This window comes from Manis pentadactyla, chromosome 9 (assembly GCF_030020395.1).
Source record: "Manis pentadactyla isolate mManPen7 chromosome 9, mManPen7.hap1, whole genome shotgun sequence".
Classification (NCBI taxonomy): Eukaryota; Metazoa; Chordata; class Mammalia; order Pholidota; family Manidae; genus Manis; species Manis pentadactyla.
Window position 1 is genome coordinate 50546069 of NC_080027.1, and position 27751 is coordinate 50573819.

At 43.3% G+C, this 27751-nt stretch overlaps 2 protein-coding genes across 16 annotated transcripts in view; one reads left to right on the forward strand and one right to left on the reverse strand.

The window, feature by feature from the left end:
- Window positions 1-19141, forward strand: part of AMPD3 (adenosine monophosphate deaminase 3) — a 44169-nt gene extending 25028 nt beyond the window's left edge. For 11 of the 12 annotated variants that reach the window (XM_036917984.2, XM_036917985.2, XM_036917986.2 and 8 more), the window contains 10 exons: window positions 853-982; window positions 5105-5299; window positions 6547-6678; window positions 7228-7391; window positions 8156-8282; window positions 11882-12045; window positions 13199-13319; window positions 14465-14638; window positions 16119-16229; window positions 17289-19141. In XM_036917984.2, the coding sequence (XP_036773879.2) occupies window positions 853-982; window positions 5105-5299; window positions 6547-6678; window positions 7228-7391; window positions 8156-8282; window positions 11882-12045; window positions 13199-13319; window positions 14465-14638; window positions 16119-16229; window positions 17289-17465 (1495 nt within the window). In that variant the 3' untranslated portion in view covers window positions 17466-19141. The remainder of the gene's footprint in view (window positions 1-852; window positions 983-5104; window positions 5300-6546; window positions 6679-7227; window positions 7392-8155; window positions 8283-11881; window positions 12046-13198; window positions 13320-14464; window positions 14639-16118; window positions 16230-17288) is intronic. The other variant, XM_057507363.1, reaches the window with a different exon arrangement.
- Window positions 1-27751, reverse strand: part of RNF141 (ring finger protein 141) — a 62723-nt gene that overhangs the window by 6458 nt on the left and 28514 nt on the right. For 3 of the 4 annotated variants that reach the window (XM_036917993.2, XM_036917995.2, XM_036917994.2), the window contains one exon: window positions 20766-23579. The exons of the other annotated variant lie outside the window; for it this stretch is intronic. In XM_036917993.2, coding sequence (XP_036773888.1) covers window positions 23429-23579 — 151 coding nt within the window. In that variant the 3' untranslated portion in view covers window positions 20766-23428. Of the gene's footprint in view, window positions 1-20765; window positions 23580-27751 lie in introns of those variants that run through there. 4 annotated transcript variants of the gene reach the window in all.

Here is a 27751-nt window from a genome sequence, read left to right on the forward strand (position 1 = left end):
TGTGGATTTGGGTGGCGGTGTGTGGCCAGGCCCTGGGCTGGGTGTGGGCTGGCAGTTGGCTGAGAGCAGCGAGTGCTCCACCTTCAGTGGCCTTTGCTGGCTGATGGGGGCATCAGTCCTTGCAGATTTCTGTCCTGGTAATAGCCATTCCTACATTCCTAATCTGTCCATGAGGCAAAACATTCCCTTGTCCTGAAACTTTAGAGTTGAGAGGTCTTCAGGTCTTGGGGTTCACCCTGCACCTACTCAATGCTCTGGGCCTGGCTGCTTCCTGTTGCTTGGGGCCAACGTGTCAGAGGGTGGTTTCTCTGCAGCCAAGGTGGGCAGGTCATGCCTTATAGTTTGACTATATGACCTATCTTTTGGGCAGATAGGTCATAAACTCCTTTCAAGGAATTAAAGATGGCTGAGGATAGACAGGAGGATAGAAGAAAGGAATGAAGGAGGAAGACTGTTGAGCATCCACTATGCTTAGAGTTAGGCGTTTCACACGCATATGCCAGTTTAACCCTTACTTCTATATTGGGCATTGCCATTTCTGCATTTGTTTATGGGAAATAGAGGTTTGTGATTAACTGCCTAACCACATAAAGCTAGAATTCAAAGAACCTGGATGAGGCCACAAAGCTAGCTCTCTACTGCCCTGTATGGACTCTGCTCATTTCACAGAGCACGTGGATATGGCTATACAGTTCAGTTGGGTCTACACAAAGCTGGGACCTCCTCATCCTTCCCTGCTCCATGCTGACCTTCCATCCAAGGGTCAGTCCCTGAAGACACTGGAGGTCTCCAGACTGAGAGCTTAATATAACTTATCCTCAACTGTGGTTTCTTCCCCTTCCCAAACTGCAGAAAAACATACTGTCACCGGCGACTGAACTTTCTGGAATCCAAGTTCAGCCTTCACGAGATGTTAAATGAAATGTCCGAGTTCACAGAGTTGAAGAGTAACCCCCACCGAGACTTCTATAATGTGAGAAAGGTGCGTTAGTGGGCCAGCGTGCAGAGCCACCCCTTTTCTGCCCTTCCAACCCACTGGGATGCCCTGAGCCAGTCTGGGGCTAGTCCTGTGTGGCCTTCCTTTGCCAGAGGAGTGTGATGTGTACGTGCAGAAAGAAGACTGGTTGTGCCTCAGATGCTGCTTGGTTTGACTCTAAGTGGAAGCCTTTGTCCATTCATGTGTATCTGTTGTAATGTGCCTTCCTCTTTGGCAAATAGGGCATGGTCTGCTAATTGGCTGTAAGAGTTGAGGCCAGGCTATTTTTAAAGTGGAGGATGTATTAAATTAATCGTGGAGAGAAAAAACTATTAAGATCTCTTTGGATTGGATTGGGAGTTTGTGGTTTGCTTCCTTTTGGATCAGGAGTTTAAAGAGAAGCATCCCAAGTGCTCCTATCTCAGTCCCTCCCTGAGGGGTGAGCAGCCTTGGCCTGGGCTCAGTACCTGCAGCCTGCAGGGGCTGCTGCTGGAGCAGGTGCATATATTAAATGATTGTGACCTCCAGCTTTTCCATTTTCTTCCATTTAACTAATATCTATGCTAAACATGGGGCATTTGATTTTGAACAAGTCACTCCCTGTCCACAAGAAGTTCCCAGCCTATTGCTATTAGTGTGGTAAGTGAAGTGACAAGGGTGGCTTTCAGGAAGAGCCCAGAACTGAGCTGACTTAAAGAATGGGTAGGAGTTAGCCAGGTGGAGGGTGAGGTAAGGAGTGGAAGTGAGGGCATTCCAGGCAGAGGGACCAGCATGGGAAACACCCGGAGGGAGGGGTGGATGAGAGAGGAGAGAGATGCTGAGTGCTGCGCTGACATACTGCGAGCAGTGCAGTGGGGCAGGGGCTCAGGTGTTGGGGGAGAGGGTGGTGGTGGTTGTGTGGCGAGTGAGATTCTGAATCATACGGGGGCCCATGGATTTCTCAGAGGAAGCAGGGAGGCAGGCCCGGTTATGGTGGTGCTCTGGGAGAGGAGCACTTGAGCAAGGGTAGAGAGTGGGCCAAACCTCAGGTGAGTCACAGTGGGGTCGTCATCTCCCTAGGGTCCCCTCTCCCAGATGCGACCTCTTGAGGACTGCCCCTACCTGGGATCCCTTTGATAAGGGAGGGTAGGGAGGCCAGGGAAGGGTGTAGCCCCTCTGGGAAGCCCAGTTTGGGCCTTCTGCCCTCCTGACTGGGAACACTGATCACTGCTACACTGAAGGCCTCCTCTAGGGGGGACCCAAGGTCCCCTCTGTTAAGTCCGGCAGGGACTTCTACTCAGATGGGGTCATGAGCCTTTAGAATGAGAATTTGGTTTCAGCCCATGGGCTGAGGCTATGGAAGTATCTGGGGGTTTCCAGGCAGAAGCAAAAGGGCATGTGTTGATACCACCTACTTGGCATTTTCCCCTTAAAGCACCATTTGTTCCTTTGTGCACAGCAGGTGCTCAGACAGGTGGATGCCTGAGTCACTGTGCCAGCAGGTCTCCACCCTGCCTGAATGTCCCCCACATGCCCTGATGGGTGTCCAAGGAAACTCCCTGCCCAGTCCAGTGCAGGCCTGCCCTCTGCATATGGAAATACTCTGTGCCTGATTGCTTCTTGCTGCTTGGGACCAAGGTGTCCTCACTGGTGGCACTGACTCCAGGACTGTTTACTTCTGAGGTAGGGCCCAGTGGGTGTTCCTGGGACAAACAGCTGCTCTCTGCTTTCTAGTGTGGAAGAGAGTCCTGATGGAGGCCTGTGATTACATACCAGAGCCGATCCTTGGGGTCCCCTGTCAGTCAGAGATGGCCTTGATACCTGTTCTCTGGCATCACAGCATTCCATAAACCCAGGCCTAGGTGTACTCCAAGTCAGGCCTGTGCCTGCCCCTCCCTGCCTCCTGGGTGTTGGCTGCTTTATCTTGCCCCACAAGTTTCTACTTTGGGAGGAGAGCTGGCTTTCTGAAATCTAGAATGGGCTGGGAGGGTAGCCCCCATATTTCCACAGTAGCTGTCAGTGTTGTGAAGGCAGGCCAGGGCCATGCTCTAATGCAGAAGCTGTGCATGGCCATGGGTCTGTGTGGGTGGTATTTGTGAAAGTAACTGGAACATCACAGCAGGTCATGGGTTATGATACCATGAGGCCCAACAAGCCAGACTGTGTAACTGAGACAGTTTTCTGTTCAAAGCTAAGAACAAGGGGCTGAGAGTGTTTGCTGCTCAGGAGTTGGGTAGGATCCTTATCCACTTAGGTTTAAGAGTCATACCAGGGGTAGAAAATAGGTTTCATCTTCTGTGCCAAACCTGACCAATCTGAGAGTGGCTACCTGAGGCTATTCCCAAAGCTTAGTGAAAGGAGTGCTGTAATCGATTATTGATGTCTGCCACGGGTGTGGCAATGGGCAGTGTTGGCTTAGGGGCCAGGTACTGACCAACCCTATTTGGAATCTCTACAGTTTGTTTAGACCTGGATCTTAGGTGAAATCAAGGCATGCATTTGGATCTTCTGGTGAATTGAAAACACTGATATCCAATGACAGGCTCTTATTCCTAAAATAATCACCTTGGAGATTCTGAAGTTTGGATTGCATGCTTTCTGAATTGTCCAGTTGTTTTCTTCCCTCATCTCGTGATTCACGGGGGTAAGGACAGGCTGAACCCCCTGTGGTGTGTCACTGGTATGCTGGAGAACACAACCAGAAAGCCCAGAATGTGCTAAGTCATGCTGAGGTAGTTGAGCCCAGCTGTGTCTGGCTAGGCTAAGCCAGGCTGACCTTCTCTTGTGCAACCCACATAAACCCAGCTCATCCTGGAGGTGCTGATTCTTTACTCTGTGCTTTTAGCACTTTGAATGTTTCATTTCTCTGATGTCTTGTGGTATGTCTTTCTGGTTGGAGTGGCAGGATTAGTGGCAGGAAGGGCTCTGAGGAGTGAGTGGTGTGGCAATGACATAGGCTGACTGGTATAATGCTCACAGAGGTTCAATAGGTCAAATATCTAGTTTGACCTGGCTTGGAGATACCTGGCCAGCTGTGGACATCATTCCCTGGCCTGATGCCTCATCATCCCAGCCTTGGCAGAATGCCCAGCTGGCTGCAGCAGCAACTTCAGAGTGCAGTCTGGTAGCTGGCAGCATCCTGGCCTGTGAGGCTGCTGCCACCCTGTCTGGGGACTTCCCTTAGGCTCCTTGGGCTCAGGGAAGGAGGCTCAGGATGCCCACTGACTTCAGTCCAGAACTCAGCTTCGCCAAGGCTCTGTTTCTTTAGGGGCTGGTATCTGAAGGAAATGCTCTGGGGGTTCCAAAAGAGGCATCAACGAATGGGATTTTATGGGCCTTCAGGGTTTTATGAGGATGTAGATTATACTACTAAACTATTATCACTTACCACACCCATTCATTTATTCATTCATCCACCCATTGATTCAACAAATACATTATATCAGGCTCTGGGGTAGGTGCTGGAGACTTAGATGCATCAGACGTGATCCCTATCCTTGAGGACTGAATTCCCAATAGAGTGGATCAGGAGGAGTATACAAGTAATGGGAGTATCTGTGCTAGGTTTCCAGGTTGTACAAGGGAAAATGATCAGTTGTGCTTGGAGGATTAGGACTGGCTTCCCAGTGGAGGACGTCATGGTAAATTTCCAGGTGGATGAGACTGGTGAGGAGGAAGGCAGGTGTGCTAGGCTGGTGAAACTCATGGGCACAGTGACTCAGTGTGGAATAGCAGTGCCTCAGCACCTGTGACGAAATGATGTATCGTGGCTGAAGCATAAAGCCAGGCAGTGGCAAGGTGAGAGTTGAAGTTTGAAGCTAAATCTTGAATTCCAAGCTAAGGAGCTGGGCTTTATCTTGTAGACTTGCATACCATCGATGATTTGTTAACAGGGGAATGGCTGGGTCCAGTCTACATTTTAAAAAGATATCTTGATGTTGTAAGGAGGTGGACTGGATAGCAAGGCTAGAGGGAGGAAGACTGTTCCAAAGTCTACAAGAGCAATGGCACCCAGGCATTGGTGGGGGCTGCCTCCACAGCCCACAAAGTGCTGCGGCTCCATGCTCCATGCTGAGGGTTGGGTGCTCTGACTCTTGCTGCCAGGGGAGGTGGCCCAGGGCTCATGGGCTGGTGGGCACTGTGTTGCAGGTAGACACGCACATCCACGCAGCTGCCTGCATGAACCAGAAGCACCTGCTGCGCTTCATCAAGCACACATACCAGACAGAACCTGACAGGACTGTGGCCGAGAAGCGTGGCCAGAAGATCACCCTGCGGCAGGTGTTCGACAGCCTGCACATGGATCCATATGACCTCACTGTGGATTCCCTGGACGTCCATGCGGTGAGTGAGCCTCTGCTCTGGTGCCTCATGCAGTCCTGGTTGGGGACTCAGCCGCCTGGAGAGCAGCCATGATTGTGCTTGGGGAGAGGCTGGCTGTGTAAGCAGCTTTTTCTCTTCTAGCCATGGAAACTGTGAAAGGTAATTTGGCTTCAGAGAATAACAGGGCTAGGAGCAGCCAAGGGACAGGGGAGGAATGTGTGACTTGGCATCAGACAGGTTCCAGTTCTAATTCCACTTCTGTGTGCCCTTAAGCAACTCCCTTAAGCTTTTTTCCCTTTGCTTATAAAATGGTGAATGCTATGTGCCTTATTGACATCACAAAGTTATTAAAATGCTAAATGATGATGCAGGTGCTGTAGAAAACATGGAGTTTCCTCAGAAAGTTAAACACAGAGTTACTCTATGATCTAGGAATTCCACTCCAAGGTATATACTCAAAAGAAATGAAAGCAAGAATTCAGACAGATACTTGTACACCAATATTCATAGCATCATTATTAACCATAGCCAAAAAGTGGAAACAACCCAAGTGTCCATCAAAAGATGAAAGGAAAACAAAATGTGGCAGATCCATACAGTGGAACATTATTCAGCCCTAAAAAGAAATAAAGTAAGTACTGATACCTGCTACAACATGGGTGAAACTTGGAAACATGCTAAGTCAAAGAAATCAAACACAAAAGGACAAATACTGTATGATTCCACTTGTATGAAGTACCTAGAACAGGCAAATTCAGAGACAGACAGGAGCTGAGGAGAGGGAGCCATGGGGAGTTGTTGTTTAATGGGCATAAAGTTTCAGTTTTACAAGAGGGAAGGAATTGTGGAGATGGATGGTGGTGATGGTTGTACAACATAATTAATGTATTTAAAATAATTGAACTGTACACTTAAAATTTGTTAAAATGGTAAGTTTTGTGTTACATATATTTTTCTACAATAAAAATATCTTAAAACAGTGAGATAATGTGGAGAAAATGCCTGATGAAGTCTAAGCAGTAAAAGGACACACCTGATTCCTGATTGCTCGGTAGTTCAGTGCTCTCTGTTCAGTCAGCCAGCCGTGCTCCTGCCACGGCACCTGAAGCACGAGGCCCCTGGATCCTCCCTCACAGAGGACCTCACAGGGGACCCCAGGGCTGATCCACTGAGGATGCCTGGTCCTGGCCCGGGACTTCTAAGACCGCCTGTAGCGGCATGAGGGGGCTGTAGAACAGTGTGGTCATCGGCTGGTGGTCTCTCTGCAGGGCCGGCAGACATTCCATCGCTTTGACAAGTTCAACTCCAAATACAACCCTGTGGGGGCCAGTGAGCTACGTGACCTGTATTTAAAAACTGAAAACTACCTGGGAGGAGAGTACTTTGCTCGGATGGTCAAGGTGAGTGAGCCCTCGGCCTCTGCAAGCCCTCTTCAGGTGCCTGACAGCACCTGCTCTCTGAGGTGAGGGCTTTCTTTCTGTCCCTCCTGTTCTCTTCCCTTCCGTGAGTTCCTGCACAACCCATCCAGCTCGCATGGGGCTCGGGTGCCAGGAGCCCAGTCCTGGGGCCCTGACTGCCAGCTCCCGGGCAAGGACAGGCTGGTGCTGACCGAGCCCACTGCAACCAGAAGGGGAAGGTACCAGGTACCCACCCCGACAGTGCTCACAGCGTCCAGGCTGGCTGCCCATGTGTCTGTGGCCTGAACTTGGCTGAGTACAGATTACTGCCATTTGGGGACACTTCTGCTGCCTGGCCTACTTATTCATGTGCCTGTGCAGTCCCCAGGGCTTTCCCTAGGAAGGAGCCTAGGCTGAGGTGCAGTGAGTGCCTACAGGGCGGCCAGGGGATGGACAGCAGGCCTTCCCAGCTGGGAAGCAGGTGGCTGAGGGAGCTGCGGAGTCCAGCAGCTGGGGTGCTTGTGGGCTGACCCAAACTCTTCTTGGTGCCAGGAGGTGGCCAAGGAGCTGGAGGAGAGCAAGTACCAGTACTCAGAGCCTCGGCTCTCCATCTATGGCCGCAGTCCTGACGAGTGGCCCAACCTGGCCCGCTGGTTCATCCAGCACAAGGTTTACTCACCGAACATGCGCTGGATCATCCAGGTGCCCCGGATCTAGTAAGTGGGGTGGCCTGCTGTCTGTTTGTGCCCTCTGGGGACACGAACCTGTCTTGTGTGGGCTACTGACTCTGCACTGTTGAGGGGTGGGACTGTTTCCATGCCAGCTTAGGCTCCTCCTCCCTAGGGATTTTTCCACGGGGAAGGATGGTCAGCAAAGGTGTCCTTGTGACACTTACACTCTTGTTCTTTGAAGAACATATATGCATAAGGCCTGGTGGGAACTACTGCCTATCTTCTTCTCATTGGGGTTTTAGGGTGGATTATTCCTTTGGGTGAGACCTGGGCTATGAGTGACCTGGTGGTGGCCTGCATTGAAGGCCCTCTCCCTGGATATGACTCAGACCACCACTGTCCTCCCCAGGCTGGCCAATGTGGGGCTTATAGCCTCGGGATGGGGTGGGATGTGTGGTTTACTGAAGTTTAACTGAGTGGCAGAGAGTTTGGATCACAGAAATTTGTGGACTCATTTCTCAGACCCTTGGTTAGTCTGAATCCCAACACCCTACTCCCAGCATGATCTCTAGCATCGAAAGCTCCTGATGGGCATACGTAGGTGTTGAGTTTGCAAACTAATGCCTGGTATTGCAGAATTTGCTGGGAGGTGGAGAGGAGGAAGGACTTATTTCAAGCCATGCCTTTGACTCTACTCTGGATATTTAAATGGGAACATGGGCTGCTTGAAGAAGGGACTGGGGCCGTTCTCTGACAGCCCAAGAAGGCTGTTGGGTCGACCTTATTTAGAGACTCTTTGCTTCCCCCAGTGACATATTTAAGTCAAAGAAGCTGCTGCCAAACTTTGGGAAGATGCTGGAGAACATCTTCCTGCCCCTTTTTGAGGCCACAATCAATCCCCAAGATCACCTCGAGCTTCACCTCTTCCTCAAATATGTAAGTGTGGGTGGTACCCCAGATGATGTGTGCAGTGGTAGAGGGGAGAGGATTCCTAGTGGGATGGGTCAGACTTCATTTCTCAGATCCTGTCCCTGTGTGTCCCATGCAAGGGGTTGCCAGCTCCAAGAAGCTGAATTTCTGAAATAACAGGCTAGCTCCAGGGATGGGAAGTCCCCTTTTCCTGAGGGGCAGCTCTGGGGTGTGGTTGGTCTGCTGAGAAGGCAGTGGAGGGAAAAGACTGAGGAGTTCGTTCCTGGCCAGGTGGGGCTGGAAAGTCTGGATCCTGCCCCCAGCAGCAACTGGCAGCAGCCCCAGGTGTTAGAAATGCAGGCCTTTCTGCACTCCGGCTTTTACCTAGCAACTATGGTCCTTTTGCCTAGTTTGGTTAAGGACACAAGCCCCACAAAACATATATATTTGTTTAGTTATGGAAGAGGGGAAGAAGGGATGGAGGAGAGACTTAACCAGAAAGGGTATGAGAGGGCAGGAGTTAGACCCTCCCTCTGGGAGCCCAGAATAGAGGTGGCTGTAGACAGTGAGACACAAGTTCAGTAGCTGGTGGAGGTTATGAGGATGATTTCTGATAGGAAAGGAGGCAGGGAAGATTCCAGAATGCTGAAGGCATGGAAGAGGGATGATTGAGTCTGTGCGCATGCAGAAGATTGCCAGGAAAGTGTTTTGAACAGGTTGAGGTACATCATTGAATTTATGTTTCAGACAAACACCATTCTGACTGTTGTGTGGAGAAGGGCCTGGAATGGGAGGTAGCTGGAGGTGGGGCAAGGAGGCAAGATGAGAGTCAGGGGTTCACTCCAGCAACGGAGACTGTCAGTGGGGGCTTGAGCTCCCAATAACAGGTCACATTTATTCTTTGCTGCCTGCCCCAGTTATCCATGCCATGACATGATCTTGCTTCAGCTTCACGATTACCTACTTGACATCATTTTTTTTGGTGTTAATAATAAGCAGAATTCTTATGTGCTTGCTGTGTGTTAGGCAGTATGTTAAGTGCTCTCGATGGATTATCTCATTTAATTCTCACAACAGCCCTGTGAAGCTACTAGCTCCAATTTACACATGAGGAAATTACAACTGAGAGATCACAAAGATAAAAAGTAGCAGAACTGGGATGCATAAACAGTGTTTGGATCCAAGCATGTGTCATTATCCCCATGGTACGCTGCCTTCTGAGTAAGACAAGTGAGGTTTGTACAGAAGGCAGGCCGGGGACTCTGGGCAGGATGGTAGGAATGTGTGTAGAATTGATGGGGTCTGGGCAAAGCCTAAGGTGAGCAAGAGGGAAGAGTCTAGGGTGCCTCCCCAGTGCCTGCCTTTGTGGGGGAGTAGATGGTGTGTTCAGAGGTCACTGCTAATAGTGGGAAGGCCAGGCTTGGAGAGGAGAAGCTGGGGTTGGGTCACATTTTGTGTTTGAGGCCCACAGGAGGTCCAGTGTAAGACCCTGTCTAGGTTGGACACAGAGCTCAAGAGAGGGGCTGACATTACCCTCTGCCAGGCCCTGGAGATTTCAGGTGAAGCACGGGGTTAGTGAGGGCAGAGGAGAGCTCAAGGCCCTTTGTCAGCCTCCCAGACCCATCTGGGCCATGCTGAGAGCTGTAGTGTTATTTCCTTTTTTTTTTAAAAAATAAAAGTATCATTGATATACAATCTTATGCTGGTTTCAAATATACAACACAGTAGTTCAACAGTTACCCATATTATTAAATCCTCACCCCCCACCCCAGTGTGGTCAGTATCTATCAACATAGTAAGATGTTACAGAATTATTAATTGTATTCTCTGTGCTGTATCATTCCTGTGACCAACCTATACTGTGATTGTGCCTCTTCAGTCCCTTCTCCCTCCCCCACTACCCTCACCAACTCTTCCCCGTTGGTAACCACTAGTCCCTTTTTGGTGTCTGAGAGGCTACTGCTGTTTTGTTCCTTCTGTTTTGCTTTGTTTTTATACTCCACAAATGAGTGAATTCATATGGTATTTTCTCTCTATACCTGGCTTATTTCACTGAGCATAATACCTTCTAGATCCATCCATGTTGTTGCAAATGGGAGGATTTATTTTCTTTTTATGGCTGAATAATATTCCATTGTGTATATGTACCACATCTTCTTTATCCATTCATCTACTGATGGACACTTAGGTTGCTTCCATATCTTGGCTATTGTAAATAGTGCTGCAGTAAATATAGGGGTGCATATGTCTTTTTGAATCTGGGATCTTGTTTTCTTCGGGGCCTGGGTCAAATGGTATTTCTATTTTTAGTTTTTTGAGGAACCTCCATACTGCTTTCCACAACAATTGTACCAAATTACATTCCCACCAATGGTATAGGAGGGTTCCATTATTTCCTTTTATACATATGGCTCTGTGACAGGAAAGATTCTGTCAAGACCCTGTGGTTCTTGTTGCTCTGGGCCCTTACTGCCCATATAGGAATGGAGAGGCTGGAAGACCATCAGTGGCCTGGACCTGGGCTGGGAGCCCCCCCAGTTTGGCTATCTGTGGTGTTAGGTAGCCAGTCTTTCAGAGACCCTCCCCCAAAGCTCTGCTGTGGCTGTGTAAAAAAAAAGGGAGAGGTGTTCGCAAAGCTGCCCCTCCACACTGGCTAAGGGGCTGTGTATATTCTTGGTCAGGGCCTGACCTGTGAACCAGGTGACTAGGGAGCCTGCGACTAGACTGGGGCTTCCAGGGGCAAAGGCTTTGGAATCCAGGCCCCTCATGTTCACACCTCAGCTGGGGATCCTATGGCCACATTCCTCCCAGGGATGGGGAATGGACACAATGCCACAGTCTGTCCCTCTAGGCCTAAATAAGCTCAGGCTGGACTCTCTGGGGCTGCAGGTAGAGGATGCCCTAGGGCATGTTCCAGTCAAGGTGTGCCCAGTCCAGGAGGGCACACGGTTTACCCTTCCGAGGGGCCCTCCTGGACTGGGCACACCTTGACTGGTTTGTGAGACATCCAGGCTGGTTTCTCGTGGCCATACCTGGAACTTGCCCTAGGGCATCCTCTACCTGCAGCCCCAGAGAGTCCAGCCTGAGCTTATTTAGGCTCAGAGCCTGGTTCTCACATGGACAAGCTCCTAATCACTTTGGCCCTGGTTTGTCATAGTCAAGCCCTCCCTCACAGGGCTGCTCTCAGTATTAATTAGCTGACATGTGCTAAGTGATTCAAGCAGGGCCTGACATAGAGTAGGTGCATGGAAAATGCCTGTCCCTTCCCCCTCATAACTGTTGTCACTGCTGCTGATGGTGGTGGCTGTGGGCTACCCTGCAGAGCTGGCTTCCTCCTTGGCACAGCACAGGGATGGGCAGTAAGTACACTGCTCACCTGGTCTGGCCTGAGAGTTTGCCCTCACTGTCGCCACTAACACACACAGGTTGGTGCTCTTCAGTCTGGTCTTCTGGGTGCCTTTGGAAGGCCTAGAGGGACAGACTGTGGCATTGTGTCCATTCCCCATCCCTGGGAGGAATGTGGCCACAGGATCCCCAGCTGAGGTGTGAACATGAGGGGCCTGGATTCCAAAGCCTTTGGCAACTCATCTGCCTTGGCTTAATGCAGGATCCCTCCTCCTGCCCAGGTGACAGGGTTCGACAGTGTGGATGATGAATCCAAGCACAGCAGCCACATGTTCTCGGAAAAGAGCCCCAGCCCAGACATCTGGACCAGTGAGCAGAACCCACCCTACAGCTACTACCTATACTACATGTATGCCAACATCATGGTGCTCAACAACCTGCGCAGGTGGGTGAGTCCAGCCCCTGAACACATCCCTCAAATCCAGGGATATGCCCCAGCACGTACACATGCATCCATGCCCATGCAACACACACACGATCGTGCTACAATGCAGCTACATGCTGTGCCTGTGTGCTGGGTTCATACACCACCCACTGACACCTACAAGTCTACCTGTCTATACAGACATAGGACATGCCAGCCCATACATGTCTGCATAACACCACACCAACAGTATTCACACATGCTTTTATTCATGCAACAAATTACTGCACCTGCTCTGTGACAGGCACTGTCCTAGGCACTAGACATATAGTAGGGAATAAAACAGACTACATCTATGCTGTCATGGAACTTATATCCAGTGGTTGTGCATGCACAGGCTCCCACCCAATGCATGTATGCGCGCGTGCGTGCACACACACACACACACACACACACACACACACACACACACACACACACACACACACACACACACACACACACCAGGCACACATGGCAGAGGTAGATGCCCAGGGCAGCAGGACATGGAGCCATTCATTCCTCTTCCTGCAAGGTGAGCATCCCACATGCCTCTGCTGGGCCGTGTGCTGCACTAGCTCAGCCAGGCCAGTGCTAGCTTGTGGGAATGTAGGTATCTATGGGTCCTGATTGAATGATGGCCTGGTGTTGGGGTGGGGTGGTCTGGGGCTGAGCTTCTGGAGGTGGAGGCTCTAGCTTTAGCTCTGCCATTGACCTGCTCAGTGCTTCTAACGTCTGACCCCACGCACTGGGTTTGCCCATGTTTATAATAAAGCAGTTGGACATGATGTTTCTCACTGCCTTTCCTGCTCTGAAGGTCTGTAAACCTGGGCTACAAGGCCTGGTGAAGAGGGGAAGGAAAGGAGTGGGCGAAGGACAGGGCAGGTCTCTTTTTATCACTAGGCCCTCTCTCTGTTCCCTGGAGGTGGTGTCTCTTGGTTCCGAGAAGCTCTCAGCCTGGGCCTCTATTTTGGGAGGGGTAATTTGCAGGGCACCCTGTGTCAGCTGTGCTGACCCTGCCATGGGTGACCATATCTCCTGGAGGAGACCCTGAGGTGGAGACTCTGGGCTGGTGGAGCCCTGGGTGGGGTGGACCAGGTGTCCTTGCTGACCAAGAGACTCACTTCTCCTACAGGGAACGAGGCCTGAGCACTTTCGTGTTCCGGCCGCACTGTGGGGAGGCTGGCTCCATCACCCACCTGGTTTCTGCTTTCCTAACTGCTGACAACATTTCCCACGGGCTGCTCCTTAAGAAGGTAAGCAGGCCACTCACAGAAGCCTGCCTTGCAGTGATGGGCCTACCCTAGGCTCCCCCGGGGAGGAGTGGAATCATCTGGGCTCTTGTCTGCCCCCTGGGAGGCTCTGGCTACTGCTGCTAAAAGGCCAGGGCCTTTTTCTGAGCTCATCTTCATCTCATGTTTAATTATGAAAGTAATATAATCAAACCCATCACAATTTAGATTTTCAAAAAAATTGAGAATAAAAACCCTTATTGCTATTACTTCAATAGAAATAGCTATTATTAGCTTTTTAGTATTTATAGTTCTCATCTTTCTTACCAGAACATATTTCTAATGTGCTTATTATCATGAGGAACACAGATTTTTGGTTCTGGCTTTGTCCCTTAACTTGGTATAACAAGCATTTCTTTGTGCTGCAGCGTTGTACCTATGCTCCTCCTTCTGAAGGCTGTTGGAAGGATGGCCCATCACCTGGCTGGCCTATAATTGGTTGGTCTATAGGCTCTGGTTGTTGGACAGAGTCCATCCAACTTTTCGCTTGTATAAATAAGGCAACCATGAACTCTGTGCATTCCATCTGCTCCGTATTTTGGATCACTTCCATAGGGACAATGTTTGCTTGAACTCTGCTCCTGCCTTGGTCCTGCAGAGGGCCAATGTCAAGTAACATTTCTGTGTGGGGCAGGTGCTACATCAGAAAAGCTCTCTAGCCTGGTCAGCTCTTCCCCTTCCCATCTCTGAGGAGATGGAGTGTTTACAGTCTCAACCTTGAATGTTTGCAGTCAAAGCAACAAAATGAGAAAAAGGGGGCACCTCCTGGACTGACCCAGGGTCAGTGCCTGGGGGAGATGAGCTGAATCAGTCAGCTGGGGTCAACCTGTGGCCTTGCGGCTGCCTTTCCTGCCCTGAGCTGTGCCTCAGTTTGGAACCAGGAGGGAGCACTTCCAACAGTGGGTGGCAGGACACTGTCATGGAGGCACGGCATGTGCCGTAGGAATGAGCGCACAGAGGTCGGGAAAGGAGAGTGGGTCCGAGTCTCCTGGTTTGGGGTGGGGCTCAGCTTGACTAGGGAACTGCACAGACCCCCGGCCCCCACTGGAGAATGCTTCTCCCCTCCCTTCCCTGGCACTAGTCCCCTGAGCATGCTGGTTCTTTTGCAGAGTCCAGTGTTGCAGTACCTCTACTACCTTGCTCAGATCCCCATCGCCATGTCTCCTCTCAGCAACAACAGTCTGTTCCTCGAATATTCTAAAAACCCTCTGAGGGAATTCCTGCACAAGGGACTGCATGTTTCTCTCTCCACTGATGACCCCATGCAATTCCACTACACGAAGGTGAGGACTTTAGGGGCCCCAGTGGGCACCTGGCCTGGCCTCCCATTACAGGCATATGAACCGAGTAAGTAGAGTAGGTTGGGGTCAGTCTGGGGCCTTGTAGCTGCTCTTCCTGTCATGAGCTGTGCCTCAAGACACAGGTGGGGCTCAGTTCTACTCTTGGGGTGAGATTGGTGGCCCAGTGGAGACAAGAGGTAAGCCCCTGGTGAGGATGTGTTCCTTCCAAAAGACCCTCTCTTTGGGCTTCTTGAATCTTAGAAGGCACATTTTCATTTATTTTTTGCCGTCTCTATTTTCTCTTTCTTTGGGAAAATGTACAAGCTCTGTGATGTTGGTCAAGTTACTTGACCTCCTATATTTTATTCCTCTTCATGTGTTAAAAAAAAATGGGACCAGCCGTTATCGTACCTAGTACATTTTGATGATATTGGTAAGACCAGTCATGGATTAATAAAAATAGAAGTGCTTGATTAGTAAACATAGAAGTGTCTTCTAGAAGGTTCTCCAAGTTTTTGGTCTCAGGATTCCTTTATATTCTTAAGAATTGAGACCCTCAGAGAGCTGTATTAGGTGAGTTATATCAAATGATATTTGTTTTAAGAACTAATGACAAATTGAAAAATATTAACTCATTAAAAACAATAAACCTATTAAATGTTTACATAGAAAATTTTATGAAAAAAAGAAACATATTTCTCCAAACAAAAAAAATGATGTTTTACATTTTTGCAAATCTCTTTTAATGTTTGGTATAATAGAAGACTGCTGGTTTCTCCTATCTGCTTCTGCAGTCAATCTGTTGTGATACAATGTTTTTACCAAAGTATATCAAGAAATCTTGCCTCACAGAGATACATAGTTGGAAAAGGGATAACCTTTCAAAAGGCCTTGGACCACATTTTGAGAACTGCTGCTCTTAGGGCAATGGGATGGTGAAGAGGTAATAGAAGGGCTGTGATTAATGCCAGACATTTCATATTCCAAAAGCTAAAACAAAAACATAGCTCAAACCCAAATCCTTTTGGGATTACACTATCTCACTACATAGACTTGATCATTTCTCATTCATATTTAATGTTCCATCTCTGCTCTTGATACCTTAGATTTTTATTTTTTCAGAATCTTAAGAAAATGGTGTCTTAAATAAAAAGGAAAGCACTAAAGGTACTAAAAATGTGCATGACCAGGGAGACTGCCATAGGAGAGCAGAGGCTGGCATCCTCATGACTGGCACAGGGCTTCAAACATGTGCTGTTCAATGAATAAATGTTCTTTGACATCTCTCTTTGGAAACCTGAGATTTCCACACAAACCTGATGGGGTTGGCAGGCGGGGGGTGGGGGGATGTTGTTTGGTTACCTAGGTGCCAGACATTAACGAAAAATGATATCTGCAAAGCCTATGTCTCTAGTTTTGGAAATGTGTGAAACATTGAATGGATATTCTGCCATCTAATACATTTCCTTTTGGGGGAGTCTAGGAAGCGCTTATGGAAGAATATGCAATTGCAGCTCAAGTGTGGAAGCTGAGCACGTGTGATCTGTGTGAAATTGCCAGGAACAGTGTGCTGCAGAGTGGCCTCTCACATCAGGTACAGTGTGATGGCACTGCCTGCTGTCCTTCCTGCCCTTTCAACACACATACAATGAATGCCTGCTGTGTGCCAGGCACTTTCTAGGCATTGGAATCAGTGATGAACAGAACAAGTGGGGTCTCTGTCACACTGAAACTCATGTTTTGGAGAAGAACCCTGGGAAGGGTCCTGAATTTTCATGGCTGCTGTCACCTTTACAAAGCTCTACTCAAATGTCACCTCCTCAGAGAAGCCTTCCCTGATCACCATTCTACAACTATACACCTGTCATCATTCTCCACCCCTTTAATCTGTTCTTATTCTTGACGTTTACTACTACTGACATTATAATATGTAGTTATGTGTCTTTTTTTCTAGAATGTAAATTCCATTAGGGCAGAGAATATTTTGTTCAGTATTAGTTCCCTCAGGCCTTGAACAGTCCCTGGCACATGGCAGGTACTCAATATTTCTTCAACAGATGAATAGTACCTAGATTGAATAGAAAACTCTAGGGAGGGGAACCAGGCATCAGTATTTTTTTTTATAGGTCCTTAGGTGATTCTGCTGTGGGGCAAGGGTTGAGAACCATTGCTGTAGATGGTGTCATAGGTCCCTGGGAACCTTACCTGGGTGATGTCACTGGTATAAGAAGAGGGCTGCGGTGGCACTGTTCTTGTTGGATGCTGATGCAGAGAAGAGTTAAAGGCTTAAGACTGAATTTATGCCAGCTTTGTTACCTGTCTGCCCTTGTCAACTCTCAGAAGGGGCCTCTAAGAACCTCACACCTTTGTATTGTCCTCTCCATCGCTAGCAGCTCTTGCAGTTCTTATCTCTCCCTTCTCATCCAGGAAAGCATGTGAGAAGTGAAGGGAGTGAATGTGGTTGTCAGGGTAATGTGCTTGAGAACACAGAGGCCAGGAGGAATTTTATAAGAGCACTGTGGGGAAACTTGTAAGATGTCCTGATGGAGGATCTGCTTCACGGGGACTAGTTTGGTGCCATTAATGTCAAAGTTTCCATCTGGTTAGAGAAAGTGAACCTAAGATATATTGTTTTATTTCTCTTGGTCCACAGGAAAAGAAAAAATTTCTGGGACAAAATTATTATAAAGAAGGACCTGAAGGAAATGATATTCGAAAGACAAATGTAGCTCAGATCCGGATGATGTTCCGGTATGAGACCTTATGCAATGAGCTGAGCTTCCTGTCTGATGCCATGAAATCGGAGGAGATCACAGCCCTGATCAAATAGGTCCAACCCTGGACATGCATTTTAACTTTCTAGTTTAATTTCAAGTCTGCTGTGATTAACAGTAGTCAAGATATCAAACTAGGACTTTCTTCCATGGAGAGGATGCCTCTAAAACTTTCAAACTAGTGATTTTGGTTGCACTGTTCACTTTAAGATCTAACATGTCCACTTCTGTTAATATTTCTGAGTAAAAGACAGTGAGTTGTCCTTGGGATCTGGGAGATGGACACTTGTCTATACTCATTCCTAATTTTCCAAATATTTCTCTTGAAACTGCTAGTGCTTGCATTGTTGGATCTTGCAAGGTCCAAAGCCCACTGACATGAGGTCTGCGTGGGTTTTCTGCCATAGACTTATATTGGCCCTGCAGGCTAGTTGGCTGGCTGCCTTAAACAAATTCAATTTCAAAGCTCCCTTTCATAAAGGAGCTATTTTGAGAGAATTAAAATAGAAGACTTCCCTTCGTGACAAGTTGCATTTTTAATGACTTTTTAAAACTGTTTTATTTAGTCCTCCTCCCTCCTTTCTATTTAGGAAGCCAGTTGTGCACACTAAAACAGTCACTCCTATTCTGTTTCTTGGTTTCCTCATCTGAAAAGTGAGGGTTTGGACTAGATGAGTGATTTTTCAGTCTGTGTTCTATGAATCCCCCTTGCAGACCACTTCAGGGTTGGGGAGAGCAATGGGGAGTGAGGATCTGGGTGCTGCCTTTGCTTCTTCAAAGCAACTCTGCTTCATCAGTTTTACACTGGGACTTCTATATATTCTCATTTGAACTAAAGACTTTGGAAAGCACAGGACTAGATGATCTCTGTACCTTTTGGCTCTAATATTCTAGATTACAAGACTATAGCCCAATTATCATTTTACTTTTCAAGAGTTAGGCCAGAGAAGTGAAATTTGCTTAAGATCACGCAGCTAAAAAGTAGTAAATAGGACTAGAACTAGGTTTCTCTACTCTTGATCTCATCCTCTCCCTACTAGTCCATTAGACCTCATATATGTTAGATTTTTAAAAATCACTGTAACCTGGTACACTTATTTTTTTAAGGTAAAATTTCTCCCTTATCTAACACACAGACTTCGGAAGATATAATTAGTCCCAAGGGCCAGGTAGAAAGCATTTTTTAAGACCAGGCTGAATCTAAGCTTTACCAGTGTACTCTCCATCTGTGTTACTAGTGCCTGGTACATAGTAGGTGCTCAATAAATATATATTTAATAACTGAATGAACTTCTCTTCTGGCAACTTTTTAAGGATATATGCTCCTAGTACTCAACAAGCTACTCTATGTGGGCAAATGCAGACTACAGCAGTCCTTTTGAATCTAAATTACAGAGTTAAGAGAGCTGTTTTTGCCTGTGAAAATGCTTATTTGACTTTAGATAGTCTTATCCTATGACTTTACAATGCTTGTTCCCTCCACTGGTTACCTTAGCATATGGGACAATAAATGTAGTCTTTTTACTAGTAGGCAAAGATATATGCTATCTTACAGCTAATCATGAAAATGAATGATAATCCAGCATTTACCTTAGGCATTCATTCTCTTTGAAAAGCCTCCATTTGTATACATTTGCCCTAACACAGCCAAGTATTGTACAGTTTTTCATTGTCATTTTATCTCTATCAAGTATTTGTTTTTAATTATTAAATAAAGTCTCTTTGGACTGTGGCTCAGTAATTTAAAACTATTTCAAGTTAATACTATTTAAAGTAAATGTTTCACTTAGTCAAGTTTGGGCATGATGAAAAGCTACCAATAATAACCACTATTTTATCTTTTAGTAAGTCTTGATATGAATAACATTCACTAGGGAAATTCAAAATTTTCAAACTGAAGCTAAACCTAGAAGGTAAACCTTTGCTATCTTTTTCTCTAACTTCTGCCCTGTTACAGTTCAGGAGCAAAGCTATACATGTTCATTTCCTTTTCCCTGGGTATTATTTTAGTCTTTTCAGCCAACACTCATTGGATTTTACCTGTCCAGCAAAATTTTCAGACACCTTTTCTATAGTACTTTGCACTTTCATTACATCATTGTACCAACTGGCCCTTTTGTGGGGTGAATTCCTATTTTTTTGTTTGTGTTCACAGTTGGAATCAAAGGCAACTGTATACTAGCTCATGCTTCTAAAATAATAGTGGTTGAGGCATGTTATCTCTTTCAAAGGCTCAAGTTCACATTATGTGTTTCTTCAAACTGCACTGTTGAAATGAGCAATGTTATTGATCTTTGCCACATGAAAACAAATCACAGCTCTGGGTTGGTATTTATCAAAGCCTGTCTGGGGCCATTGCTTTCTCTTATATTGGGTTAGAGCAGAGTTGAAAGCACATCCTTCTGGCTCTTTACTTGATTCTGAGTGCTATACTGGTGAAACAATATTCCTCTTTTTCTGGGTTTGTAGACAGTAGTTGATGGTGAAGGTACTAGACTAAAGCACTCTATACCTGAACTATATTATAAAGATCAAGCATAACTAACTGCAATAAAAGGAATACTAATCAGGTAAACATAATTCCTTGGAAATTTTTACACCCTCAACCTCTAAATATTTTATTAGAAAGACAGATGATGCCAGAGGGTAAGCCTATAAATAATTGTAAGATTATCAAAATATGTTTCTGAGGAGGCTTTCAAGTCTTTGGATACCAACATATCTTCTTGGTACTTCTCCAGGTTGATATATATCAGTACATTTAATTATAAATTGCTACTCCTTCTTATTAATGGCTTTCCTCTTCTCCACACTAAGATTCTAACATGCTTCTCCAATTATGTTCTTTTATCTTAGAAATAATTTTATAAGATAACTATTAAAACTACTATAGGGTGGAATATTTTTTCAGTTATTTTCACTGTCCAATAGGGTAAAACAACATGCAAACAAATGAATCTGTTGTCTACTGTTTATATTATATTGTCATTGTGTTGCCGGTCATAAATGTGGGTGATCAGCTGATTTCCCTAATATCCAAGTAATTTTCCTACTCCTGGGTAGAGAAAGTAAGCCTGACTTAATGAAAAAATCAGTTAAAAAATGCAAATTTTTTTGGACTGCCTTTTAATGAAGCCAACTTACCAATGTTATAAATCACTGAACCAGAAGGTATTTTCAAGCAGCCTTATTACCTAGATATATATTAGGTATAAAGAAATCGAGTCCAGTTTGAAATGAATTTTAGACCGTAACACACAAACATCCCATCCCCCGGAACACAGTACAAATATAAACGTTTAGTGTATAAGAATGTGAAACTACATAAGTAAAAAAATCTTTGCAATTCGCTAAAATTTACTTGCTAAAGATTATTTATTGCACAATGTATCAGTCTGTCCTAAGAATAAAACAGATACTATTATTCTCAACTTCTAAAGTCAGTAAATAGTAAAATCCATTTTCTCAAGCTAAAGTTATACAGCATTATGAGTAAACATTTTGCTATTGAGTTAGGATAGGGAAAACTTTATAACTTATAAAACAAATTCCTTAGAGTTCATGAAACCATTTCACAAATCCTAGAAGGCACACATTATATTTCCCATCATAGAAAGTGCATTTAAGTACTTCACGTTTAAAAAAGACAAAGCTGTACAGAATACAAAAAGTGTACAATGCATCCATTTAAACAAATTTACAACTTTTACAACCTTTATTATTATAGACCTACCTAATACTCACAGCTAAAGAATTATCACCCAGTTTAATGAAGTGAGCAAAAAACTGTGCTCATTTATTTGATAAGGCTAATAAAAACACTTCATATTTCACAGTAGATCAGTTAGTATCTTGGAGCTCATATTGGAAAATAAAAAGGTTTGAGCAATGTCAAGTTGCTGGGCTCACTGTCAAATAATTTTTTGAAAGGCATAATTCATTGAAGAATTCTGGGGGATAAAATCATTGGCCATACTGGAAAGATCCAAAAATCTATAAAACAACTTTGTTAATTTTCAGAAACATTCTTAAAGAATCTGAATTAGATTCAACAAGACTAATCCAAAAGAACAACTTAAAATCTGAGAACTAGAAAAGATCTCAGGTAGCATCTGTCCCAAGATTTTCAAAGTATGTCCCAAGGAATACTAAGAATCCCTGGAGGGAAAAAATTACCTAAAAATCAACTCCCATCATATACTCACCAGTTACTCACCAAACTCTCATATACTGGGTATCATCAATGCATTAACACATAATTTCATTGGTGACTTTATAATATTTACTATATGAAGTTTCTATGAGGAAATATTTATTAATAAAATATGACTTTTACATAGTGGATAGAGTGTGTATGTACATGCATGGAGCACGTCCACATAGGGGTTCTGAGTGAGCTTTTGGAAAAAAAGAAAAAAGGCTCTACTGCTGAAATAAAGTGTAAAAACCAGAGAGAAAACCTCCGTTCCTAAAGCAGGCACCTACAAACCAGTGGAAGGGACTTTCTCAAGGTTACACAACCATCAAGTACATTTCCAGGTTGTTATGATAGAGCCCCCAGTACTCTGCTTGAATCAACATCCATAGTGAGTATTTACCTCTTTAGTACTGAGCTTCCCTCATCATAAATGGCAACCAATAAGTGACCATTATTTTGGGGATAAAATCAAGCTACCTTTGGTCAGACATTTTTCCTAGAAATTAATTTTTAATTTGCACCTATTAAAATCCTAGTATTCAAAAATTGCACCATTATTAAGCAGCAACTTAAATTGCGCACTTTGGTACTGCAGAAAAATACTAATATTTCCAACTTAACCAATAGTAAGTCAGAAAAGTTACATGGAATGTTAACATACTTTTTTAAAGGAGACATTAGGCCCTAGTTTCGCTGTATGCTGAAAAGGTAATGTTTAACATAAAACAAAATTTTACTTTATAAGAAAAATTTTTTTTAAATGGTTCAAGTACCACTTAATATCATAATTCCACTATGACTATACTCATAGTATAGTGTTCTTCAGTGTATCCAAAGTACAGTGAAACAGTAAGAAGGCCAAATTATCTCTTACTTTTCAGAGGTGCTTATTGTACATATGATTAAAAGGCTGTACCCTATTTTCTAATTTGAGGATTTTGAGACCTCTGGAAAATGCCTTCAAGTTAAGAAAATAAAAGCACCATAAACCAATATTTAATGATTTATCAAATTTGGAAACATAAAATTTAGGATCTGTGATGAAGAAAAATTTCCTTCTAAAACTCCAAGATCATGAGCATTATCACAAGTTATTTAGAACAGTTCTCAGCTGTGGGGAAGTATTTCCAGGACAGCCAGGAAGATTTCCCAGGAGAAATCCATTTACAAGGCAAAGTCATGCCCAAATTTATAGTCCTCACCCAAATTATATAGCATGGAAGAAAAGACTTTTAAGTAAAAAGCACATGTAGTTCCAAAACATATGTAGTTCCAAAACACACTGCTAAAGTTATGAAGTAATTGTGAATCATTTCAAGTAAAAATTATTAAAGGAGCAATAATTAACCACAAGGGGGCATATATACTCCTTAGATCCAGCAAAAAGACTAATTTAAGTAGTAACATGCACTTTATTTTACATTTTCAGTCAGTTAAAATTTTCTCTCAGAGGGCTACAACTTTTTAACATTCAAAGTTTGTTTTAAACCTAACAGATTCCAGAATAGTCCTGCCCTGAAAAATGGCAGTGCTTCAGAAGCCTCTTAAAATGTTGCTGCTACCTCAGCAAAGGATTCAAGAGCAATTAGTTCTAAATATATATTAGAACAGATAAATAATAGGAAAATATGTCTTATACAGCAGCAAATTTTAGTTTACCGTGAGTGGAAGACATGGAAAGTTAACTAAAATAAGTAGGGCAAAATGTCAGAATAGCAAAAATAAGAGGGTGGGAAAATCGATTTCTTTGTGTTTGTACAACAGCATCCCTGAATTCCTTCCCCATGACCATAACAGCATCAGAAGACCTTCACCCCAAGGTCATGGCCTATGGGGCTGGCCGGCCTCATCAGCCATATTAAGAATATAGCTAGCCATATCATCTTCAGTGGGGGCATCTGACACTACCCACGATTCATTTGCTCCAGTCATCTGTAGGCGACAAATAGGGCAATTCCTGTGTCGATCACTCCTGTTAGAGAAGTCAAAGAACAGTTTGCTTTCTTCTTCTTTTTTTTAAAAAACAGATTTGTTTGAAAAGTAATACATGTACATGGCTTTTAAAAAAGTAAACAGCATAAAAGTATACAGTGAAAAACAAATCTCTCCTTCTCATCCCAATCTTTAATTCTTATCCCCAGGGCAACAACTGTTTCTGTATATAGTCTTTCTGAATATAGTGTGAACCTGTTTCTTATATAGTCTTCTAGAGGTAGACTAAGCATGTTCAAGACTGGGTATATGTATACATCATTGCTCTTTTTACTTGTCAATATATCTTGTTATATTATGTATCAGCACATATTAGAACTGTCTATTCTTTTTAAACATACACCATATGGATAGGCCATAATTCATTTAATCAGTTTTCTACAGAAGGACATTTAGGTTCTTTCCTGCCTTTTTCCGCTACAAACAACAGAATGGAAGCATTCAAGACTTAAAATAAAAGATGAACTTTACATGCAGAATAATTTTTCTGATTATGTTTTTTGAATATTTAAATAAGATTACATTTTCCAGAGGGTTTTTTGGTCTTGTCAAACATTATTTTGGAAATTTCAAAAATGCCATATTTGAGCCAGAAACATGTCATGCAGAGAAAATGTTTTTCTCTTCACCTCTCAGGGAAATTACCAAAGTAATTATATTATATCAATTGCTGTTTGGCTTTGGTGCAAAAATTTAGAAATCTGTTCCAAAAACTAAATGTGAAAGCCTAGAGCTTTTATATTATTCAGATTCATTTCTGGGTTACTCAGAGACATTTTCCAAGATAATTATGTATGCTCTTCTGTGCACAAAAGTCATGATTTTAAAACACCTTCTGCTTTTTGGCCAATAGGGACTAGATTTACCTTTCCACTTAAAACAATTAAAACACAGGACCAAAGTACATGAAACAATGGTTTCAAAACTGGACATCACATGATAAAGGGTGATAATCCCTGAGAGATGGGAAGCAAAAGTGAGCCCTGTAATTGCTCAGCTTACTGCCTTGACAGTTGCCAGGCCATAAAGCAAGCAGGGGAAACTTAGATGGAGCCTGGCAGACTCCATGAGTTGAAGGGAGAGACAGAGCTGAGAATTCTAGGTGGCTAAGGCAGCTAGAGTTCACAGGGCAGAGTACTGAAGTGGAGAAATCTGCAGAAGGAAAAAACTCCAAAATCTTCCAAAGGTCCCCCTAGAATATATTCAGCAGAGTAATGATCAGCATGTACAGGTGGAAGAAACTACTCAAGGATGAAGAATCACCAGAAAGGATTTGAGGGAACAGTACCCAAAGCTACAGGGCCTGGGATGTTGTCTATTCCCACCAGTCAGACTGGAAAAACCTCAGAATTCACGGAGTATTGAATAGAGTTGGGCCTCATTAGTGGGGCATAACTGGCTCTAAACTGTCCTGGTCTTGTCTAAGAAATCATAAAAGCAAGACCCAAAAGGATCAAACTGTTTCTAAGTTACTATGTTTCAGAACAAAGCTTAAAGTTATTTATAGGAATACAAGAATATCCAGTACCCAAAAAGGTAAAAGTCACAATGTCTGGCACTCAGTCAGAATTATCAGGAGTAAAAAGCAAAAAAAACAACCCAAAATGAAGAGAAACATCAATCAAAACCAAGGATGTTACAATTAGCAGACAAGAAAATAAAGGTTATGATAACCGTATGTTTATCTTAAAAAAAAAAGCTAGAGGAAAGAACAAGCATATTAAGAGATGTGGAATACATGAAAAAAAATCAGGCTTTTAGAGATGAAAACTATAATATCTTAAGTAAAAAATACACTGGATGGGATTAATGACAAGTTAATAACATTTGCAGAAAAAAGATTAGTGAATTTGAAAAAAACACTGCAATATTACCTATCCAAAGTGAAACAGAAAATGGCTCAAAAAAGAAAAAAAGGAAAATAGCAGTGAGCTGTGGGACAACTTCAGGTGGTCTAATATATATATGTACCTGGAATCCCAGAAAGAGAAGGGAGAGAACAGAAAAAAATATTTGAGAAAATAATGATTGAATATTTTCCAAAATTGATACTATAAACCTACAAATCCAAGGAGCTCAATGAACATGAAAAAACCTACTTTTTTGATTATGACACATTATAATCAAACCGCTCAAAACCACTGATAAATTAAAAAGAAACCTCACAAGCAGCCAAAGGAAAAAAAGCACATTACAGATTTATCATAGGAAACAACACAAGAAAAATGAGGCTGGAAAAACATCATTGAAGTACTAAAAGAAAAAAATACTATCAGTCCAGAATTCTATATCCAGTAAAAAAGACCTTTGAAAAATGATGTTCAGACATTCAGAAAAATCCTACTGAATTTACAAAAAACCTCTCAGAATAAATGAGTTTTTAAGATTGCAGGATACAAGATTGATATACAAAAATCTATTGTATTTCTACTTACTAGCAACAGCCAGCCAGAAACTGAAATAAATAATACCATTTGGAACAGCATAAAAATATAAAATATTTAGAAATAAAACATATGCAATACTGAAAACTACAAAAATTGATTAAAGAAATTAAAGAAGACCTAAATTAAGGGAGAAATATACTGTGTTTGTGAAGAGAAGATGATCTGTTCAACAAAATTTGCTGGAACTAGATAACCATATGTAACAAAAAGAATTTTATCTTTTTATCTCATACCATATACAAAATGGATTACAGACATAAATGTAAAATCCCAAAACTACAAAACTTTTAGAAAATAGAAGAAAACCTTTGTGACCTGGGTTAGACAAAGATTTCTCAGATATGACAGTAAAATCACTAACAGTCTGATAAATTGGACCTCATCAAAACAGAAAACTTTTCTTTGAAAAGACATTCTTAAGAGAATGAAAAAACACATCACAGAGTGGGAGAAAATATTTGCAAACTGTGTATCTGGTAAAGGACATATATCCATCATACGTGAAGAACTCTCAAACTCAACACAAAAACAATCTAATAAAGAGATGGGCAAAAGATTTGAATGGACTCTTCACCAAAGAAGACATGCAGATGGTAAATTAGCATATGAAAAGATGCTCAACATCATCAGTGAGTAGGAAAATACAGATTAAAACCACAATGAGATAACACTACACATCATTAGTATGACTAAAATTAAAAGCACTGACCATGCCAAATACTGGAAAGATTGTGGAATTGCTGGAACTCTTACCACTGCTGGTAAGAGGGTGAAATGGTACAACCACTTTGGAAAACAGTCGGCAAGTTGGCAATTTCTTAAAAAGTTAAACATATACATACCATATAATAAAACCATTCTAATTCTAGGTCTTTACCCAAGAAAAAACAAGATATATGTCCATAAAAAGACTTGTCCACTAATTTACAGCTTTATTTATAAGAGCCAAAAGTTGGAAACAACCCAATGTCCATCAACAGGTGAATGGATAAATAAGCTGTGGCATATCTATATAATTAGTATTTCTCAGCCATAAAAAGGAACTATTGTATTGATACATGCTACAACATGGATAAATCTCAAAATAATTATATTGAGTGAAAGAGCCAGACAGAAAGAGTACATACTATATGATTCCATTTATAAAAATTCTGAAAAATGCTTATTATTTTATAGAGATGAAAGCACCTTAGTGGTTATCCAGGACTGGAAGTAAGGGGTAAGAAGGAGATTTTATAATGGGGCACAAGGTAACTTTTGGGGGTGATGGATTTGTTTTTATCTCAATTGTGATAATGGTTTTTATGGATGTGTACATATATCAAATACATCAAATTTTACTTAAAATATATGTACTTTATTGTATGTCAATTATAAATTTTCCTAAATGCTTGATTCTTATTTTGTAAAATAATGAGCTTGACTAGCTGATCTCCAGGTCCAATATTAAATAGTCAAGAATTCGTATTATTCCTTCTAACCATATATACAGGAAGAATGTAGAAATGAGGAGAAAAATAGAAGAAAAAGGGAGACATATGATTCTAGATTCAAGTCAGGCACAAATTTCCTTAGAACAAAAGTAAATTGCCAAAAGTTAATAAATTTACATCCCCACATTTTATAAACTTTAGGTACAAAAATAAAAATATTTTAACCAGTAGAAGGTGTCATAAAATTTAGAGTACTAAGCAAAATCTCTTAA